Raw genomic sequence first — 13,683 nt, 5'->3', positions numbered from 1 at the left:
AAAACAGCTGCTAATGTATTTTTCTCTTTGATTTTTATTTTAACAATAGTGCATCATCTCATCATCTGTAATACTGTAACAGAAAATGTTTTTCACTCTCCACTCTCCCTTTTTTTAGCGTGGAGGTCAAGGCGTGCTTCACCTTCACAGCCCACCCAGAACACTACTCACCACACATTAGTAAGTCACTCTGCAGTTTCAAGACCATTTTTGTTCTTCTCTCATGTGGCACAGGAGTCATTTCTATTTACAGTTGAAAGTCACCTTATCTGTGGAGTAACATTAGACTTTATTTTCATTAAATCACAGCTGTGTGATACTGTATTCCCTCACATGGGGGGGGGGGTCATATATGTTCTGCCCCTGGTGGGCTCTTTAAGTGCTCTCTGTGTGTGTCCTGACATTTTTTTCTACCCCTGTGTCTCTCTTCAAAAAATCCCCCTCGTTTTAACTCCCTTCAAGCCCTGGTTGTGCACTTTGAAGCCGACACCGAGCGCAGGAAGCTGGGCCTCCCACACCGCATTAACTTCCTGGGCCGCAGTTCCCTGGAGCCGGAGTATACTCAGACAGAAGAGGTGGAGCTGCATCGTCAGCGTCACCCTGTGTGCACCACTGCTACCTTCCAGCTTCACGTCAGTAACTCACTTTTTTGTCCAGATGAGAAACCTTCAACTACAGTTTTCTTTTATTATTCTGCAAAAATTCTATTTTTTTTTTTGTTCAGTTTGAGGTATTTTTTTCTTTTTGTTACTTCGGTAGTAAAAAATGAATGAAAATAATAATAACGTTAAAGGTATACCATGATTTTTTCTACCTGGTGAAATGAGTGTTAGGGCATTGAATTCCTTACTTTCATTCAGTGCTTTGAGATGTTCGAGTTAATGTTCCACAAAAAGGCCAACATAACAAACTCTAACTAAATCTTTTCTTGTCCATTAATCTTTTTTATGATCCCTGTCCATGCAGGAGAACATCCGGGACAAACTGCGTCCCATCTCAGTGGCGATAACCCACACTATCAAGCCTGTGCCACCACGCAGACACTCAGCCAAGCGGCTGGAGAAGCTGGCGCCTGTACTGAGTGTTTCCCCCTCTAATACGCTGCAGTCGGAGGTCTGTAACAAAAAGGAAGCAAGTATTTTATGGTCGGGATTAATGTTAATGGGCTACACTTGCCCACAGATTACTGCATAAAGAAGTCGAACTTTATGAGACACTTCACATCAACAGTCTTTTTTGTGCAGTAATTCAGGCTACTTAGAGCATGAAATATATAACACATAAAACATATCTAACTGAAAAATGAGTATTTAACAACATATACATAATTATACATGCAGAACAATATTTTTACATAAATAGGGTTCATGATGGTGTAAAGTCTGGATTGCACATTTGATCCTGTTGTTAAAAGATTATAACTTCATGTGCACCTTCGTTAAATGTGGTACATCAGCACTGAAGTTACATTTTCATAAAGTACAGTTAACTGAGATGTTGAATCCTTTCCTGGAACTTTATCCTGATTCACCTACCTCCTCACACACACATCCACTGGCTGCATCCATGATCTCTCATCCCATGTAGTTTAAACCCCACATATCTACTGATAATAGGCATTGCTAATTCACTAGGGCTGCAGCAAACATTAAGACAAGCATAGAGAACAAAGAAAAACTAAAAAAAAAAATACATTTGCGAGGCTGGAACCACTGAATTTTTGGCACTTTTGCTTAAACAATAACTTAGTTGCTAATAAAAATTAAACCATTCCAGTATTTATCTTGCTATATAATAAAAACCTTGAACTAGATGTTGAATGTGTTTTGAGATTTAATAAACCATTTCACGTCTGTCCCGTTTACCCTCTGAAGGTGAACTTCCGGCGAGAAGGATGCGGGAACGACACAATCTGCCAGAGCAACCTGAAGCTGAGCTACCAGTTTGGGACACGACCCATAACCTCTGACCTCTTCACCCCTCTGCCAAAGTTAGTGTCTGCAGAGCCCACTGTGTGTGAGCTGGGGGCCATGATGATATAAAGTGTGTCTGAAAGACTATTGCCTAGCAACCTATACCCTCAGCACAAACAAATGTGTATGTGCGGAGGTAATAATGCTGGTTTTACTAATAGTCATTTTAGTAAATCTCTTGGTACCAGCTGATAATAAGGCACCCTTTCTACGGAGTGTATGAGTTAATATTGATGGCTTTATTGAAGGGGTACTTCACCCAAAAAAGGACCAGTTGTGTATCAGTTACTCACTGCGTGTTCTGCTTATTTTGTGAAGACAACTTTAATTTCTCTCATACCTCCATGTGAACAAAGAATCAAAAAATCCAAAAAAGACAAAATTCTTGAAGAATTGAAGTAAAAGGTTTCTGCATTTTACAACAGCAGACTGTCTGTACAGACATGTTTTAAACAAAAAAGGTTTTACCGAAAATGCATGTGTTTCAGAAGTACTGAGCATACGAATGGATAAATGAGACTTCGATTATACAGTAAGAGTTGTGTGAGCTTGTGATTAGATGTTTTGATAGGGAACTTTTTGATGAACCAAGGTGCTAAAAGTGTCATATTTGAGATAAAATAAACATCAGCCAGGACCCTTAATAAGTGTTGACTTACTAGAAAGAGGCTCTTATCTTTTCACACAAGCTCAAGTCATACAGAATAAAATCATGTTATATTAATTCAGCGTGCAGCAAAATGAGATCTGTCAAGTATTTCCTTGACACCTGTTAATGTATGTTTTCTTCCCACTCTCTTCATGTAGAGACGAGGATGATGTGCAGGTGTTCTCCCTGTCAGACCAGCGGTTGGTGGTGCTAGAGATCACTGTCACCAACATGCCCTCTGACCCCCTGAACCCTGAGGAGGATGGAGACGACGCCCACGCTGCTCAGCTGCTTATCTCCTTACCAGACACTCTGTCATATGCCGGCTCCAGGGTCCCGCCACAGGTATGGGCTGTAATAAGACAAATCTCTGGGTGGCAGAGGTGGATTCATATACCAAAAATGTGCATGTTTGGATGTTTGGTTTTTGCTGATAGTATTTGTTTGATTTCTTGACCCACTGTAGATGAGATGCCAAGCGAACCAGAATGGCTCTCAAGTTGAATGTGACCTGGGAAACCCTGTGAAACGAAATACGAAGGTACGGAAACAAAACAGTGTGAAAGCTTGGATGAATGTCAGGAAAAAGAGATTAAACTTTATGTAAGAAAATGTAAATTGCTTATTAATGTTATATACTTGCATACTATTTTAGATTTCTTTCCCTCAGTGTGAAACAAAATCAGCATAATTTCAGCATTAAGTGTAATTATGTATAATTGTTTTAGCCAGTTCACCCCTTGCTTTATCTGAAATATCACTTCATGTTTTGCTTTTTTTATCAGCTGAAATTCTCCATCAACTTGAGCACATCTAACATCACAATTGAGACCACTGAGCTGACAGCAGATCTCTCACTGTCAACGTAAGTCCTCTACATCTTCTCTGACAGAGAAAAGTCAAATGATGCCATGACTGACAGAAGCATCTCATTTCACTCACATCAAGCTTTGGTTATTTAGCTGCAGATATTTGACTTGTTCAGACCAAATAATCACACTGTTTGTTCGTGGTTTTGTCCTCAGGATCAGTGAGCAGCCTGGTTTGGCACCGGTTACAGCCTTTGCTAAAGTGGTGATAGAGCTCCCTCTGTCTGTCAGCGGGTGAGTAAACATTTTAAAACTCTTTCTCCATCAGTGTTTAAAAATTGTATTTGCCTTAGAAAGGAAACCTTGTTTTTCCTTAGCTTTAAGTTTGTTAAATTGATGTTATCCTATATCAGCCTGATCAACTCTTTAGTGACGCTATATGATGTTCACACTAGAAATTCTGTGCATCATTTTATACACATTACACATATTTGCATGGGGGTATAACAGGACAAAGGGCACCAACCACCTCTGCCACAGTTTTGCATTTCTTTTTAGTTGTTATGCATCTTTTGGGGGAATTGTGTCTCCTTGAAGTTGTTTTGTTTCTCTTCGAGTTTCTTTTGTCTATCTTTGTAGTCATCTGTGTCTCTTTTTGGTTGTTTTGTAGCTGTTTTGTGCATCTTTGCTGTTCTTTTGTATCTCTTTGTGGTCTTTTTGAGACATTTCTGGAATGATATGGTATTATTGGGAATGTTGGGATCTCGTCTCATCTTGTTTAAAAATAAGGTTATGTGGGATGCAGCAATGCATCAGTTTGACTAAAAAAAAAATAATCTTGCTGTCTGACATTTATGAGAGGCATACTTTAATTCCATGTTTACTGAGGTGCTTACAAAATACAGCTTCTCTAGGTAGTAAACAGATGTATGCTGTACGAAGTTGTGTTAGTGTGTTTGCAGCTGTCTGACCCACTGATGTGATCGTGTTTTACTGTAGACTTGCTCGTCCTCACCAGCTGTTCTTCAGCGGGACAGTAAAGGGAGAGAGTGCCATGACCAGTCTGGAGGACATCGGCAGCCCTGTGGATTTTGAGTTTGTGGTGAGACACGTGTGTGTGTGTGTATGCAGACACTCATCTTAATATAAGTGGTCTATCCAAGTATGAGATATTTCTGCTCTCAATTTTTATATTAGTTCTTTCAGTCATGACAGGTATTTCATGTAGATTTTTTTCCTCGTTAGGTTGCGAATCCCGGACAAGCCCTGCAGACACTCGGCTCGGCCTTCCTCAACATAATGTGGCCTTACGAGTTGACCAATGAGAAGTGGCTCCTGTATCCCGCCAGCTTGAAGTTCGAGGGTCACCCAGACACACAGTGCACCCCAACAGGGGCCTTAAATCCTCTGAAGCTATACAGCTCCTCACTTGCAGACCTTCCACGGCCTGTCAATCGCGTGGTATGTAGTGCAGAGCTTATTAAAAAGCAAAATCAGGAAATTTGATTCCAACACCACCAATAGAGATGACAGGAAATCCCTTTTCGTTGAATAATATTTGGCCTGGAAGGCTCCTAAACTGAATGAACTGAAAGGTCAGTTGCAGCCATGACAATAGCTGGCTTGCTTTTAATACAGGTTGATTTTTTGTTAAAAAAAAAAAAAGAAAAAAGTAACAATGCAGTAGAAAAGTCTTACTCACAGTTTTTCAGATATTAATGTGCTTTATATTTATTTCACTTTATATAGCAGTTCCCATCCTGTTAATGAAAAGTGTTTAAAAAAGGAGAGAGGATATCATTTTTAATGGTTGTTCTTTCCTGAAACTATTAGCATGTAACTTGAAATACGGTCTCAAGACTTTGACCGCATCATCATCCTCCTTCTACACCTTTATACTGCTACATCGTGTCCACACTGACAATTTAATGCTATTTTAAAAAGCATTAATCAACCATGATCTATCTCTGCCTGGATGAATGTGTCCCCTATGGCAGGAGGGGCGAACACGTCGCTCCCACCCAGAGGAGGAAGGTCAAGTGATGACAAAAGACAGTGTGAGACGGACCACCCCAGCTGTGGCGGCTTCAGACAGACGCAAGTCGCTCAAACTGGTGAGTGAAAGAAAAATATAGCTGCACAAAAGGGAAGATGCAAGCTTTGTTACTTTTGTTTTCAAATACTGTTATAGCTGCTTACGTCTGTCTCCAGCTCATTTGAAATCTGCAGAGTGCTCAGCTGTCACTTCTTCCTCCAGGATTGTCTCTTGGGGTCGGCACGCTGTGTCGTGTTCCAGTGTCCCCTCCACAGCTTCTCCGGTCAGGCTGTCCTCAAGATCCACGCCAGGCTGTGGAACAGCAGCTTCATAGAGGTAAAAATAATCCTGTCATCATTACATCAGCACCTCACTGCACATCTCTCTCCATCTCAGCTTCAGTCCAGCTGTTACAGCTGCTGCTGGCAGCTCACACTGAGCTGATGCAACTTAATAAATGATAACTGCACCATAATGAAGTGAGATCTTTGATGTCGAGGCAGTCAGGAAACTGTGAAGTGTGTCTGTGTGTTTGATATTCAGATCCAAGAGTAATAAGAGAAATATAACCAACATGTTTTTTTTTTATTGATCATCAATTAACATGATTTTTAGATCGTAGTTTTCTTCTGTGGCTTGACTTATTTACTCAGGAAACTTGATGAAATTGAATAACTTACTTTACCTGGGTCTTATTGTCAAGGTTTTACCCATCACTCCTATTATATGGTATGCTATGAGATGAATGTGTTTGCCAATATGAACGATTGCCAAAACCACAAATCTGAAGTGACATTTTATTGCCTGGATTATCAGTTGGCGTCTTCAGGATGATGTGATGATTTTTTTAAGAGCTGTATTTGAATAAACGAAACACAATGTTACCCTGAACAGTTTATGTATTTAATTGATTCATCAAGTTTTAACTGTTGTTCCTCTCTCCGTCTGTCAGGAGTTTCCAGCCGTAAGTGCTCTGGAGCTTCTGGTCCGAGCCAACATCACTGTCAAGTCCAGCATCAAACATCTGGTCCTCAAGGATGCAGCTGCAAAGGTTCAGTACACTTCAGTCCATGTAACATGTATCCTCAAAATGTTTTTAATTTAACCACATAAATGGGCATATAATTTGGTGTCGCCTTAAATTATCATGATGTAATAAACTTAATTTATATAGCACCTTTCAAAACAAAGCTAAAAAGTGCTTTATTATAAAACTAAACTTATTGAAAACACAAGGAGAATGAAATTAAATAAAATGTCTTTAAATATAAAAATACAAGAAGAATGAAAATTAAATCTAAGTAATTAGAATATAGATGATAATAATAATTGAAATCAATAAGATAGCAATAAAATAGACAATTTAGATAAAGCAGGATATGCCTTCCAATCAAAATACATTTTTAGGAAAGACTTAAACACCTCTGCCTGAGGATCTCAAACTATGCAAAGGTTCATGAGGATTTAAAAGTCTGAAATGTAATCTGGAGCCAGGCCTTGAGGAGCTTTAAAAGTAAAAAGTTGTACAAATTCTTATCAGCAGTATGAGTTAATTTACAGTTAGTCTGCATTTGTTTTGACTCTTTTAAAAAAACACCTGTTATCATTACAGAGGGTTCCTGCAGACCCTCATTGAATTCATCAAAAAATAAGGCTTTCATTTGTATGAAAATGTCTTAAAACAACCTCTCAGAAGTCTTAATACTGTTTGGGACATGAATCCTGAATCTGACATTACATTTAAAATCTCAAAACAAGTAGTAATATCTATCTTAATATATCTTTTTTTTTTTTTTTTAAATTACCAAATGCCTCTGGCGTTAACCTCAGGCAGATCATGGAAGCAGAACCAACTGGAATCATGTTTGAAATTGTAATAAACATTTTGGCAAAATTGTCTATAACCCCATTTTTTGTTTTTTGTATTTTTCAGTTATTGTGAAATTGGTCTTAAATTTCATTCCAAGCGGCCAATTAAAATGTCTTGAAAAGTCTTAAATCTAATGTGCCTTAAGCTGTAGGTGCCCTGATTACAGGTATGTGTGACTGAGGCCTGACTCGCTGATTTGTCCTTTCATTTTGCGTCCTCCCTTCCTCTCTAGGTTCCAGTGATGATCTATCCTGAGCCTGGTCTCACTGACCAGTACTGGATCCCCTGGTGGATCATCCTCATAGCCGTCCTGGCAGGCATCCTGCTGCTGACTCTGCTGGTCTGCATACTGTGGAAGGTAACACACACACACACACACACACACACACAGAGGAACTGTCACCACTTTGTTGTACTCTCTATACGCTCCGTTGTGCTCTGTGTCCCAAACAATGAATTAAGATTTTCTTAAATAGCAAATACTGATAAATGTAGTACAATGGCCTTTATACAAAAGGTCGTTATAGTTTAATTTCCCTGTCACCTCATTGGCCATTACTCTTTCTTATCGCTTTCCGTGGTAGTCCAATTATTTCTATCCGCTTTGTTCTGTTCTGCCCTGTAATCATTTTATTACTTCCAGCTCACTCTCATCTGCTCCTTTCCTCTTTTGTTTGTCCTCTGTGTGTCATCCCTCTTGTTTTGTCTCCTCTCTCTTCCATCTGCGGACTCTCTGTCCTTAAATCCCCTCTCTCATTCATTTCCCATTGTTTCCCCTGTGGTGATCTGTTGCCCAGTGTGGGTTCTTCAAACGCAGTGAGCGGCGCCGACACTATGAGACGGAGTACTACCGCGCTCATTTGGGGGTCCAACCCTCGGAGGCGGAGAAGCAGGCATCAGAACTATAATAAGAAAAAATATTTCACTCTGGCCTGCTCTCCCCTCCTCCTCTCCCTCCAAGCGGTAAAATACTCACCCTCAATCGCTTTGTTCCTCGGTGCACTGTGGTGTGGCTGGTGGTGTTCATTACAGTGTGAAATATTAAATTTTGGCACTGTTAATAACAAAAACACACATGTGATATTGTGGCAGCGGGATGGTGGGTAATCGACTGTTTCCTAAGCCCTGCGCCTCTGGCACTCAACTGACACTGGCAGATTTTATCAGCTCTAGCTACCTTGTTAAGCTAACGTCAGCTCCATGTGTTGGTGGAAATGCTCTCTCCGGCTGAGTTTTTAATCTTCCAGCTGACTCATTTTAAACAATAACCTTTTAAATGAGGTTGCTCAGCGAGCTTTTGAGCCTGTCAACATCGGCAATCAATTAAAAAGCACTTGACAGAGGCTGAAGCTTCAACATGTGTTCAAATTAAATTAAATTTGCACCAGTTAATGTTTTTGTATTGCAGTCAAAAGCTAGTATGATAAATAAAAAAGTAAGATTTCATTTCTATTTTAAAATAAGCCATTTAAAACTGGACATAATTGAAAAGAAGTTAAATTATGCTTTACAGGGTTCCCACTGTCATTAAATTCCTGGAAAAGTTATGAAATTAAGAAAACTGTTGTGCAGGCCTGGAGGTGATTTGAAATTAACAGAATATTTTGGAAAAACTATGAATATGTTTTGTTTTGGCTGTTGTTTAAAGTATATACTTGAAAAACTCCAAACATGTCTGTGCAAAATATGCATTACTTATTTAAAATGCAGTGCTATTTTGAGTGACCAAACAATGATCAGCCTTAAAACCTTTTATTAACAAGAATTAAATGCATACAGACTTGTTAAAATTATACTATACATTAGCCACTTGTCAGCAAACATTGATTTCAAGAGATGTACATTTCCAAGTCTTTCTTTACTACAGACCTTATTTCAGATATTTAACCAAAAATCTATTTTCAAAAAACATGGAAGGAACCATGAAACCAGAACTCATTCCTGGGTTTAAGGACCCATTCCTGCACCACTCTGTTACGCATAGAGGAAAAACTAACGTCACACAGTGGACGTGTTTGTCATGAACGGGGGGCCTTTTTTAACTTGCAATCCTGCAAAACATAGTTAGCTAGTTTATGGCCGTCCAATATGTTAATGCTAAATTATGCAGCTCCTGCAGATACAGTGGTAAGCCAGCCATGCTAAAATTCACAGTACAGTGGAGCAGACAAACAGGCTGTTAAGTCCGTATCATTACACTTTTGCTGTTGTGTTTATTCAGAAAAAAAGCTAAAATACCATCAACTACATACTCGCAAGTGCACAGCTTCAACATGTGAAGACGTGGAGGAATTCAGAGCTTGGTGTTCACTGTGCTTGGTTACTATGATTGGGCAATTGCAGCTTGGGCAAGTGGTTTAGCAATTGGTCAATTATGGTTATGGTATAAATTGAGGCCAGCTGTGCTCATGGATATTGTTATAGTTTTTAAGCCATGAGGCATTTGGCTGAATCAACATACAACTTTTACCACTGTGGAGCTCACTGTTATTAGATCACAGATAGTGGAAAAAATCTATAATTTCAAATTGATTCCTATTATTTAATTCTGTTTTGTCTTTTTAACCTGTGCTTATTGAACACCATCCAGCCACCTCTCCTTCAGGGCTCTTGGTGCCCGCTGTGCTGTGTGTCGTGACTCTGCTGTTACAGTTTAATCATCCACACTCGTTCATTCTGGCACCAGTCTGTGCAGACTATTCATTTGCCTGATGTGTTTGTCATGCACTTTTCAGTCTATTAACACTCCTATTTGACTTTCACCTCATGACCAACTGTTTTTTTCACAGGTGCCAGAATCAACTTGTCATTTGTATCAGCAGGTGTTTTTTTTTGTTCACATTAAGTGTGCAGTTTTTCTTAATGGCACTTTGGCAGCGTGTTGGTGTGTTAATCAAGGACACTTAAAAAGACTGTTGCTGAATTTGAAATGCAGAGCATGCAGATGTGCTTTTTGGGTGGATGTGCCTCTTTATTAAAGTCAGTTTGACTGCACAATGTCAACAGATAAATATGATATAATTTAATAGAATAAATGAGATTTTATTAGTCTCTTACAAGGCATGATATTGGAAAGTAGAATGAATTAAAAGGAATGGTTAGGATTTTTTTAATGAAGTGGGGTTGTATGAGGTACTTATCTATAGACAGTTTATTAAAAACTGTGGATGGGGTCAGCAGCAAAACGTATTTCAGCCTCCTTAAATAATGTCCCATCTAAAAAAAAAAAAAAAATCAGTTGAAGTGTATGCTATTTTGAGAGTATTTTCACTGCTTTACATTAATGTCAGACAGGGAAAATTAAGCCAAATGTATCACCCTCCTCAAAGCCAGACTCCACTGAGAAGAACAGAGATTTAACATCACTGAGCACAGGAGCTGCTGGTGCACCGCTGCCTCAGTTAATTTGCTTTAGTTATTGTGTGACTTTGGCATTTAAAAGGGTTAGTTCAGATTCACCAAAGTCACACAACAACACAAACTAACTAACTAAATGAAGCAGCCGTAGATCAGCAGCTCCCGAAAATGCTCCCGGTATAGCATACACTTTTTTCTTTTTGGGTGGGACTTTTTTGAGGTGGCTAAAATATGGTTCGTTGCTGTACCCCAATCATGTCAGTGTATTGTTTAGCTTCTGTGTCAGACTCCAGCCTGCTTCTCCAAACTGGGTGTGTGTGTGTGTCACACACCGACTATGGACAAGTACCACATTACAACCCACATAAAAACATTAAACTGTCCCTTTAAGGACAGACAATTCTCCTATATGTTCTCATATATGACATCAGTTAATTCTTTGTTTTTTCCTTCCTGCCCCCTCGACCATCACTCCCTTTCTTCCTCTGCATGTGCTGCTACCTGCACTCCTCTTTCCTGCACCAACAGTGTGGTTTCTTCCAACGGGCCCACTACAAAGACAAACTGCCTCAGTACCACGCGGTGAAGATTCCTCGCGAGGACCGGCCTCAGTTCCAGACTGAGAAGTCAGGAGTTGTCCATAAAAAGGAATGGGCCACACACTGGAGCGACGGTACCTCTTAACTCTCTCTAAAGCACTGACTGACTGAATTTATTCGAATCACCATGTGTGGCTCTCATTCTGTCTTTGCATTGGAACTAACGGACTAAGAAAGTGCACATAAACTGAGATCATGACATTTTGTGCACTCTGTACTGTGTCAGTACTGGTGGCCTCGTACAGTGTGACTGGATCTCTCATACTGTAGCCCGCTGATGGCTGGCCTTGCATAGTCTATTTATGCTGTGCATCTATATCAGTGTGTTACAGTTTAAACTGAAGGCCAATGAGAAATCAGAGCCAGTCTAGCTGCTCAAGATGCTTTGCAACCTGCAGAAGAAGTACTGATGCTCACATGGACTTCACAGTCTGTCATCAGGACAAAGGAGGACAGAAAATCACAAAGACATGCATGAATGCACAAACATACAGTATAATCATAGATGCATACAGACACACTGGACATTGTTGATGAGGAAGCCACTGCCTGTGACAAACACTACTTTTTGCCTTAACTACTGTAAGACTGACGACTGATATGGGCAATGAAATAATGCATTTTTTTAAAATAGAAATTATGTTTTGGGATTTTCTGTTAGTTAGCACTGGTAAGCAATGGGAAAATGTCAGTATGTAAGATATCAGTAACATGTTGCCGAACACTGAGTGTTGTCTGGTTTTGCTGATTGCTCTGAAAACAAGTTCACATGATAGTTTTTTGTATTTCCTTATTCAAGGAAAAGAAATTGCCTTTTTGTGTCAATATCTTTTTTCACTTTTTGTTAATATGTCAGTCAGGTGTACTGTACATTGATAGTTTATTGCCTGAGTGAACTTGAAAAAGAACAAAAAATGTCACTATATGACACCACGGCCATAGCGCTGTAGTCGCATGAAAACCAAACATGTAAGAAAAGCAAAGCAATATTTACTCTATGGTCTGCACATATGCAGTGTAAGCATTTAAATTTTTGGACCAGTGTGTAAAATGATTATGTGCAAAAACATAGTCTCGAATGAAAGGTCCAGTGTGTAGGATTTATGGAGAATATATTGACAGAAATTGAGTAAATATATAAAAAGTAATATAATAAGAGTGTATATTTCACCTTAAAATAATAATTTTCATGTTTTCGTTATCTAAGATTGAGGCATTTATGTGTGCATGTGTTCCTACAGCAGCACAGACTGTGCAATTCAAGCACCGGGTCCAGATTCGCTTTTCGTTTTTCACATTTACGTGTTGGCCAACGTAGTTAGCAGCCCATCCTCCATCCAGATAATTAAGCCTGATAAAAACCTGAGTAATGAACACTAAAGGAATCCTAACCGGGAGTTTCAGCAGTTTGCAATCAGCGATCCTCACTTTGCTAAATGCAGAGTCTCCAACACATTCATTTATTTATGGCGGCCCGCCACGATTAAAACATCTGCCGTCACAAATAGATTTTCTATTTTTAGAGCTTGACCGTTCATTAGGAGCACTGTTGAAAAATATTTATCATTCAGTTATTCATTGTACTACACTCTCAGAGAGTGTACTCTGGGCACAGATGGAGCAGTAGAGCGTCAGGCGCATTGGAAGTGAAACTTAACCGTCTAAAAATTTATATTCCTCTTCTATCCTCTCCTACATCGCTCTGATCTGATTAGCTCTGAACGGATCGACTGATCCAGACTCTTAAACGTTCAAGGACCTGCAAAATCTCCAAATTTAGAAAGGGGACACAGAATGATGCAAAGGGACATACACATTTTAAAAAAAAAAAAAGAAAAAAGGTTTGCTGCTCACACATACACTCTCTTTAACTCTGTGTGAAACACTGAAATGCCACTAAATCCTACACACTGCTCCTTTAAAACCTATGATACTATGTATGCCAGAAGTAGATATGTCCTAATTATGAGGTTTTCAAAAAACACCACTTTTTTTTTAATTATTATTTTTTTATTTTTTACTGAGATGTAAAAATGTTTCACCGGGAGACATCATGACCTTTGTATAAATACCTTTAAGACTTTTTAGTTTAACTACATTAACCTGCGTGCTGCACTGACCCTGGTTCTGTACCACACTCACACCAGCCAGGGTCAGATTATTTCAGTAGTGACATTTCTAACTGCATACAAGTGCCTTATGGTAAAAACGGCAGATTTTGAAGTTAAGAACACGAGGCACCTTGCAGATTAGGTCAGGCTGTGGATCATCTGTTGGACACCTGCGGACAAATAATATCCTTCCAACAGTTAAAAAAAGCATGAAGAGTGGAGAGAAGATTTCCAGAAGAGCAGAATATGTCAGCGAGGAACCAGACAAACTTTCTTTGGA

The 13,683-nt window shown here is 39.3% G+C and overlaps 1 protein-coding gene across 1 annotated transcript in view; it reads left to right on the top strand.

Annotated features, from left to right (window-relative positions):
- itga7 (integrin, alpha 7) overlaps nucleotides 1–12,817 on the top strand; it is a 44,394-nt gene extending 31,577 nt beyond the window's left edge. Inside the window, exons 12-26 of the mRNA XM_042506082.1 lie at nucleotides 119–180; nucleotides 463–632; nucleotides 967–1,113; nucleotides 1,875–1,990; nucleotides 2,781–2,967; nucleotides 3,089–3,163; nucleotides 3,408–3,487; nucleotides 3,648–3,725; nucleotides 4,431–4,533; nucleotides 4,677–4,892; nucleotides 5,429–5,545; nucleotides 5,689–5,802; nucleotides 6,419–6,517; nucleotides 7,569–7,694; nucleotides 11,222–12,817. Coding sequence (XP_042362016.1) covers nucleotides 119–180; nucleotides 463–632; nucleotides 967–1,113; nucleotides 1,875–1,990; nucleotides 2,781–2,967; nucleotides 3,089–3,163; nucleotides 3,408–3,487; nucleotides 3,648–3,725; nucleotides 4,431–4,533; nucleotides 4,677–4,892; nucleotides 5,429–5,545; nucleotides 5,689–5,802; nucleotides 6,419–6,517; nucleotides 7,569–7,694; nucleotides 11,222–11,377 — 1,846 coding nt within the window. The 3' untranslated portion in view covers nucleotides 11,378–12,817. The remainder of the gene's footprint in view (nucleotides 1–118; nucleotides 181–462; nucleotides 633–966; nucleotides 1,114–1,874; nucleotides 1,991–2,780; nucleotides 2,968–3,088; nucleotides 3,164–3,407; nucleotides 3,488–3,647; nucleotides 3,726–4,430; nucleotides 4,534–4,676; nucleotides 4,893–5,428; nucleotides 5,546–5,688; nucleotides 5,803–6,418; nucleotides 6,518–7,568; nucleotides 7,695–11,221) is intronic.
- Nucleotides 12,818–13,683: the final 866 nt, after the last annotated feature.

This window comes from Plectropomus leopardus, chromosome 2 (genome assembly GCF_008729295.1).
Source record: "Plectropomus leopardus isolate mb chromosome 2, YSFRI_Pleo_2.0, whole genome shotgun sequence".
Taxonomy (NCBI): domain Eukaryota; kingdom Metazoa; phylum Chordata; class Actinopteri; order Perciformes; family Serranidae; genus Plectropomus; species Plectropomus leopardus.
This window is presented reverse-complemented; position numbering and strand designations above follow the sequence as displayed.